We start from the raw sequence: 8,024 nt of genomic DNA, 5'->3' as shown, positions 1-8,024 counted from the left end.
GGCCTTCTGAGACTATCTAAACGTAAGCACCCCCGCAAGCCTCCATCATGCTGTGGTTCTTTTTAATTTTTTATGATTTATTTATCTTCATTTTATGTGCATTGGTGTGAAGGTGTCAGATCCCCTGGAACTGGATTTTCAGACAGTTGTGAGCTGCCATGTGGGTGCTGGGAATTGAAGCCGGGTCCTCTGGAAGAGCAGTCAGTGCTCTTAACCGCTGAGCCATTTCTCCAGCCTCCATCATGCTGCGTTTTATTGCTTAAGGGTGGCGTGCCCAGCTTACCCTGGTGCTGGTTAGTTTTATGTCAAGTCAACATAAACTAGAGTCATCTGAAAGGAGGCTGTAAAGCATTTTCTTAAGTACTGTACTGGTTGATTTGGAGGGCCCAGTGCATTGTGGGTGGTGCCCTCCTCCCCCTCCTTCACTCCTTCTTCCTCCTCTTCGTCTTCCTCTTCTTCTTGCCTTTGCTCGTGGGCCTCTTTGTCTATGCTCACTGTGCCGCGTTTCTCTCCTCTGCACATTAGCTGACATGTGCATCCAATGAAGCCATCTCAAGAGGGTTCCCCAAAAGGATGACACATGGGTGGGCTAGAACAGACCTGGGGGAGCACTGATTGATCTGCGGTGTGCCCCACCCATTTTTATCCACACAACAACACGGCACATCTGTGTCCTGTCCTAGCCTGTCTTTGAGAGGGAAAGGTCACATCCCTAACTATGATGGCCCACGTAGAACAAGTGGCATGGACTTGAGATTGGACACAGGACACACACCCACACACGCACAAGGGACACTGCTTTGTCACCCAGTTAATTGGAGAAGTGCACCTTGGTGGCTTCTAGGAGGGAGTTTCCACCTACCCTCTCTGGGCCCAGACACTCACCCTACAGCTACCTGGACTCCCTGGGAACCTTGCCACAGTCCGTACTAGTCAAATCTTTGTCAATTTGACACAAGTATTATTTGGGAAGAGGAACCTCAATTGAGAAAATGCTTCCATCAGATTTCCTGTAAGCGAGTGTGTAGGGCACTTTCTTGATTAATGATTGATGTTGGCAAGCCCCAGTCCACAGTAGGGTGTGTGGTGCGCATTTGGGTAGGTGGTCCAGGGGTGTATAAGAAAGCAGAATGAGCAAGCCATGAATAAACTAGCCAGTAAGCTGCACTCCTCTGTGGCTTCTGCTTCAGTCCCTGCCTCCAGGTTTCTACCTTGAGTACCTGCTCTGACTTCCCTGAGTGATAGAGTGTGACCTAAGAGTTAGAAGTTGACATAAATCCTTTCCTCTCCACCTTGCTTTTAATCATGTGTTTTCCCTGCAATGAAAACCTTAACTAAGTCATAGTCCAGCAAGGGGCCTTGGACACCAGTGCTGGAGGATCCCCAAATCTTCACCATGTGCCCCCACCCCCACCCCAGTTCAGCCACCACTTTCTCAAAGTAGATTTCACGTCCAATTCCCATTTGCTAAATCTCTCTCCTAAAAACCATGCAGCGGCGCGGGGAGGAGGGACGGTGGATTAAAGCTGATTACAGATGTTACAGAAGCCATCTAGACTCCGGGCACCAGGTGGGAGTCCAGCAGGAGGGTGGGAAGCAGCCCAGCTCCTCCCGAGTCCCCCGCGTGCCTAGCCTGGTTAAAAAGAGCCGTGTGTCTCTTGTCTCAGCCCATCGGGGATTCCCATGTGAGGCTGGGCCTCACAGGGAAGGCAGGGGCACCCATGGGGTCCCTCAGGAAAATGAGCAGCTCCTTCAAGCGTGGCTCACTCAAGAGCTCCACTTCGGGGTCCCAGAAGGTGAGTCAAGTTGGCTTGATGCCCAAGGGCAGATGGGCAGCGGGGTAGAGGGACGTGGGTCTCTGTTCTGTGTGAGTGTTGCTCCAGTGAACTCTTGCCTTCCAGGTGTGTATGTGTGTGTTGAGTGTGTTGAGTGTCTATGTGTTGCATGTGTATGTTGTGTGTGTGTGTAGGGTGTGTATGTTGTGTGCATATACTGTCTTCCACATCAACCTCCCTTCTTAGGAGGTAGACCCCACATTTCCTGTCTCTGTCCCACGCCCTTTCTCTCCATTCTCTCACTCAGAATGCCGCATGGCTACCTTTGGGCCGCGTCCCCATGACATCCTTTGTCTATACCACAGGGCACCACTAAGGGCTCCTATGTGGCCCCCTTGCCCCCTGCTTTGTTCTGTTTGAAGATTCATAAAATTACCGAGGAGACTTGGGATAATTGATGCCCGAAGTGTGAGCCTCACCCTCAGGGCATGGAGCACACCAGAGGAAGTTGAGTACTGGTGCTTCTAGCCGGGGGAAGGGTGTCCTGAGTGTCCTGAGCTGGGCCTGGGTTCTGTGACCTCAGAGCAGGCTGTGTGGAAGTCCCCTATTGTGTCTGTTAGGCTCATTTGTCTGCCATACAAGGTGACTACACACCAGCCCAGGAGTGAGTGTCCCTAGGCACCTTGGACTTCAAGAAGGGGTCCTTTGGATCCAGGCTACTGTGACCCATGCAACTGGGCACTGGAAACCTGTCTGAGAGTGACTAGAGATGAAGAAAACCAGACACAAGTAACTGAAAAGCTGGGATCCTGTGGGTGATGGCCTCAGAAGGAGGCATACCAGCAGCTTGGGTACTCGGTGTATTTGGTCAGCTAATCTGTGTTTATTATATACAGTATGGACAAGGAGGCTGCTCAGCTGATCGCGGTAGATGGTCTCTGCAGAGGAACAGCCTTTTGAGGGTGTGTCCATGAAGTCATCTGGGACTAGGAAGCTCTGTATGGTTTATGCTACTGTTAGCCATTCATCAACATCCATACTTGGACCAGGGAAAGGTCTGGCCATTCCCATGAAACAGAGGCACTGGTGTCCCTGACATGGCCATGCTCATGTCGTGAATGCTCATTCAAACAGGCATACACTCTTCCCACACTTGGTGGCCTGAATAGGTCATCTTACATTCAGCGGACCTCAGGTAGAGCCCAAGCCAGAAGGCAGAGGCTCCTGAACACTTGTTGAATGCATGGGTGTTAGAGATGGTGCTGATCCTGTTCCTTCTAAGACACTTCTCCTCCAGAGGGTGAGGGACAGGAAGGAGACGGTATGAGCAGAAGAGCGCTTTCCCGAAGTAGCTTGTTCTGAACACTGGCGTGCCAGCCAGTGCTGTGGTCAATGTTGGGGATAGAAGCCAGGGCAGCAGTGTGAGCCAGGTGAATGCCCTGTGGACCATCAATCATCCCTCAGGAGCTGGCCAGGTTGTGGTCTCCCTGCATGTCAACAGCTGGGTATGCATCCAGCCAGGAGCCTGAAAACACACACAGAAAATAGGAAACTATTCTTTTTAATAGTTAAGGTTTTTCCCAGTTTGAAGAATAGAGAAGATCCACCCCAAAGGGCTCTTGGTGGGTGGGTGGGGGGTGGTACATCTCCCCGTCCTCCCAGGCCTGTGAGAGTCACCATTCTTCCTCCGGAGCCAGCACACCCACAGTGTCTTGTAAATTAGCATTTGCAGATCTACTACCACACTTGGCAGGAACACGACATTCATCCGCACGCCACTAGCTACGCACTAGCTACACGACTGCACCCACATAATGCTGCAGGGCCTCCTCCCCAGAACACAGCTGCTCGTGCTAACTGATAAGAGCCGCTGAAAGGGAGCAGGCTGTGCTGTTCTGGGATCCCATGTTTCTGACCGCCCTCTGCCTGGTGTGGAGTCTGGGCGTGGGGGAACTCAGCTCAGGGAAGATGCACTTGGAGTTTGGTCAACATTGAAAGCTAGCACCTTTCTCTTTCCACCCCCTCCCCCTCATTTCCCTCTTCCTTTCCCCCTCCTGCACGCCCTCTCCTGCCAGCTCTTTCCTCCTCCCCCTCCGACTCCCCCCAGGACTATGCACCCAACTTTACTTCACATTTAAGAAGAGGATGCCCCTCCCCTTTCCAAGGTGATCTCATCCCAAGACAACTGAAGGTGACCTCTTGCCTGTGCTGGCAGTGTGAGCTGCGTGTGGGAGCAAGGCCCTGGGTCCCATCGCCTGTACTTCCCACCACCTCCAAACCTGAACTCCCCAGACCCTCCCTGCCTGCACCTGACCTAGTTAATGGCTCAGCACTCCGTTTGTCCCGGGCTTTTTTTTTTATGACAATCTTCAGGCCGAGAATGAGAGCACAGAAGGGAAAATGAAGATGAAGAACAGTTCTTAGGATCCTTTTTTCTTCTTTTTTTTCCCCAACGATGTAGTCCAGGCTGGTCTTGAACTCAAAGCAACCCTCCTGCCTGAGGTATCCCCCTGTTCAGCATGTCACAGAAACCCCATCCCAGCCTAAGTCCAGTGCATCCTGGGAACACGACTCCAGCTCCAAGCCATGGAGTGTGCACACTGGGAGAGCCCCACAGTGCACATCGGGGCATTGAAGGCTCTGCTAAGTCTTGAGGAATAAAACCCGCACTTCAGCAGAGTTCCTGAAAGAAGCCCTTGCCTTTGTGAGGGTCACATGACCCTTGGTAGAGCCCAGGCTAGGAAGCATTCCATTAGGGTGCAGGGAATGGGTGAGCCCAGGCTAGGAAGCATTCCATTAGGGTATAGGGAATGGGTGAGCCCAGGCTAGGAAGCATTCCATTAGGGTATAGGGAATGGGTAAGCCCAGGCTAGGAAGCATTCTATTAGGGTGCAGGGAATGTGTGAGCCCGGGCTAGGAAGCATCCTGTTAGGGTGCAGGGAACAGGAGAGTTGGTTCTGGAGGATGAGCAGAGGTGAGCTCCAGTAGCACACAGCACAGAACAGGCTGCTCCTCCCACTAGCCAGCACTGCCTGGAACAGTGGTTCAGTCTTCAGGACACTATAACCCTTTATTTCATACAGTTCCTCATGTTGTGGTGACCCCAACCCTAAAATTATTTCATTTCTACTTCATGAGTGTAATTTTGCTACTGTCATGAATCATACTGTAAATATCTGGGGTCGCAACCCAAAGACAGAGAAACACTGGTCTAGAGGATGCACCAAGCAGAGGACATCAAAGTGTTCCTGAAAGACAAACGGAAGAAAAAGATGTTGCCATCCAAACTTACTATGAAACTGTCAACATTCCCCAAAAGGAAATGTGCGAATTTCAGAACCAACATCTGTCGACTGTGAGGCGGAGGCGGGTTGTTGAAGCACGGGGCCCAGCTCAGCTGCAGCACATCTGTGAGTCTCTGCTCAGAGGCCCCGAGAGCCAGGAGGCAGCAAGCCCAGTGTGTGGAGGCAGAGAACGCAAGGCACCCTTCTCTGAGCTGTTGTGCCGTTTCCTCGGGGCAGAGCCAGGCGTGGCACTTTAGAGATCAGGATGATCCTGGTGGCTCTCAGGGACCTCTAAAATACCCCTTTTCTCCTACCCCACGTTAAAGCCAGCAGATGTCCCTCTCTGCTCCCCCGCTTGGCCATAGATGCACTTGTCCAAAGCAGAGCCTCTGGATGCTGCAACTGCACCCCACACTTCTGCAACCCTGTCTTTCAAAGTTGGTCGCAGCCTGGCAGGGGCCCTCCCCCCCAGGCTTCTGGTTCCACCCTGTCTTCTCTCATTCTTTGCCTCTGGGATTCGGGAATAGGCAGAGCAGTTCCAAGGCCAGCTTCTAGCGGGGCCTTCCCAGCATCTGTGGGGTCTTGCACCTGCTCACATCCCCAACAGGTACTTCCCACACAGAGCTGAGACAGGGCTTCGGTGAATCTAGGTTGCAATGACATTCCATGGATAGAGCTTTCACATCAAGGCTCTGACCACCCTTGCCTGCAGGACTCCAGCTAAGGATTTTGCTGTGTGATAACAGAAAAGTTATTCAACCTCTCCGGGCTTAATTTTCTCATCGATAAGGTGGACTTTCCTGCATCCATCACTGAAGATGTCTTCAGTTCCCACCTGCCTTATGTCACTAGGCTACCCTTGTTAGGAGTATAGATTTAATGTTTACAGTACCAACTGAAAAGCAAAACCCCAAACGAGCACAAAAACCGATTGTAGGGAGGGAGCTCTTTGTGGCTTTGTTCTTTGTTGCTTTTCTCTGCAAATCTATTGTGGTGTTTGGACAAAGGCTGCTCTTTGATAAATGCGCACGCCTCCTTTCTCCCACAAACACACGTCAGCAACAGCCGCCTTTTTTGGGGAGGTGGGAGTCTAGAATGTCCAGTCAGAAAACAGCAGCAGACCCTCCAGGGGTGGACTTCCCAGGGAGTCAGCTGTGCTGAGAAAGTGCTGTGAAGAGGGACCAGAGAGGGGCCCGTACATCAGGGTAGGGTGTACACTGTGCAAAAGCCTCAGGGCTGAGGAAGGGAGCCGAGCCATGCTGACCTCCACAGGAAGAACATATGGCTCGCGGGAACAGCCGATCCACAGGCTAGAGAGTTGGAGGGGACTTGGGACACAGGGGATCGAGATGAATGGGAGGGATGTGTGAAGGGAAAAGGTGCCCCAGTACCTGCTGATTCTCTGGGCCACGATGCAGGCTTCATCTGCAGTTGACTTTGCCCTTTGATAGAACCTTGGCCCAAGAGTAAGGAAAGTTCGCAGGGAAAGAGCAACTTGGGGTTTAACTTTTGAGCAAGTTGAGATGGCACGGTGGTCCTCTTGAAGCAGCTAGACTTGAGCCATGAGATGGTTCAGGCAGACACTGGGCACGCAGCTGGAGGAAATGCCCCCATGAGCACCGAAGGCTGAAAGCAGCCTGCAGTGTGTATTTCAGGCCAAAGACAAAAGATCCTGTGTGCAGAAGCACAGCACAGCAGATGCTGTTGTTAGAGGCAGTGGGATCACAGGCCACCTATGCCTCCTACTGCCTTGGGGACACCGGGGAGCTCAGGTGGCTCTTCCCACTTCACCACCCATCCAAAGGAAGCAGAGCCCCTCGGTCTCCAAGGAAGGAGTGGCCACACCCTTCCCATTCCTCTGATAGTGTATGCACAAGGAATTCATTGGCAGTGCCTGGTGGTCTTGGCTAAGACAGAACTAAACACACCTCAGTTCTTCAACTTCATTACTGTCCCACATCATTCAGATTCTCTCTGGTTTGAATTTCTGTGATTTTATTCACCTATGTCCTTGGTTCTTAAGAACAGCAGGTTCTTAAGTGCTTTCAAGGCTTATTTTTTTATTCTCTCTCTCTTTCTGTGTGACACGTGTATTACATTTTCCCTACATGTATGAGTGTAGTAGCTAGCGTGTGTGGAAGTCAGAGGACAGCCCCAGGTGTCGCTCCACACCTCCCACACAGTGTGTGACAGACAGGCTGTCTGGCCCCCTAGCTTGCAAGAATTCCCCTGTCTCCACCTTCCGTCTCACTGTAGGAATTCTGGGACTACACACATGCACTATCACAACCAGCTTTATATAAATGTGGGTTCTGGGATGTGAACTCAGGTCCTCATGTTTGCACCGAACCATCTCTCCAGTCTTATTTTTTAATCTTAAACTGGCAAATGAAAATTGTGTATCTCTATTATGCATAACACGATACTTTGAGGTATATTTTCAAAAAAAAAAAAAGCCTTTGAGCTTTCTTCCTTCTCCTGAGAAACCCGTAATTAGCTTTGGTGGTATATTACTTATATAGAGTTCTCTGCTTGAGGGAGCATGCACTACTGTGTGTGTGTGTGTGTGTGTGTGTGTGTGTGTGTGTGTGTATGTGTGTGTTTGGGGGGAGGGGATTGCACACTCATCCAGGGGTCTTGGCAGTGTTTCTAACCTAGGATTTGGGGGAGGAGAGTCGATTTTTTTTTCTTACATTCTCCACACTGAGACTCCCTGCAGCAAAAGGCAGATTAGCACAAGTAGCTGGAACAGATGTTTAATGGCACGATCACCTGCCATATACACGGGAGAAAATGCAGAGAGGCTTGCACGTCTTCAGAATCTTTTTCTCTACCTCTGGTGTACATACAGCTCTTGAGTAAAGACAGAAAAAAGGGTGTGGGCAAAGGCCTGTGCAAACAGGATAGGGCTTATTCTGCAGGTGTGTGTGTGTGTGTGTGTGTGTGTGTGTGTGTGTGTGTGTGT

At 51.1% G+C, this 8,024-nt stretch overlaps 1 protein-coding gene across 1 annotated transcript in view; it reads left to right on the top strand.

Moving 5' to 3' along the window:
- Window positions 1-1,721: 1,721 nt before the first annotated feature.
- The window catches only part of Trpm1 (transient receptor potential cation channel subfamily M member 1), a 102,364-nt gene continuing 96,061 nt past the window's right edge, over window positions 1,722-8,024 (top strand). Inside the window, exon 1 of the mRNA XM_005357808.2 lies at window positions 1,722-1,796. Within this exon, the coding sequence (XP_005357865.1) occupies window positions 1,722-1,796 (75 nt within the window). The remainder of the gene's footprint in view (window positions 1,797-8,024) is intronic.

This window comes from Microtus ochrogaster, chromosome 22, assembly GCF_000317375.1.
Source record: "Microtus ochrogaster isolate Prairie Vole_2 chromosome 22, MicOch1.0, whole genome shotgun sequence".
NCBI lineage: Eukaryota > Metazoa > Chordata > Mammalia > Rodentia > Cricetidae > Microtus > Microtus ochrogaster.
The sequence above is the reverse complement of the archived record's forward strand: the minus strand, read 5'-3'. Positions and strand labels throughout refer to the sequence as shown.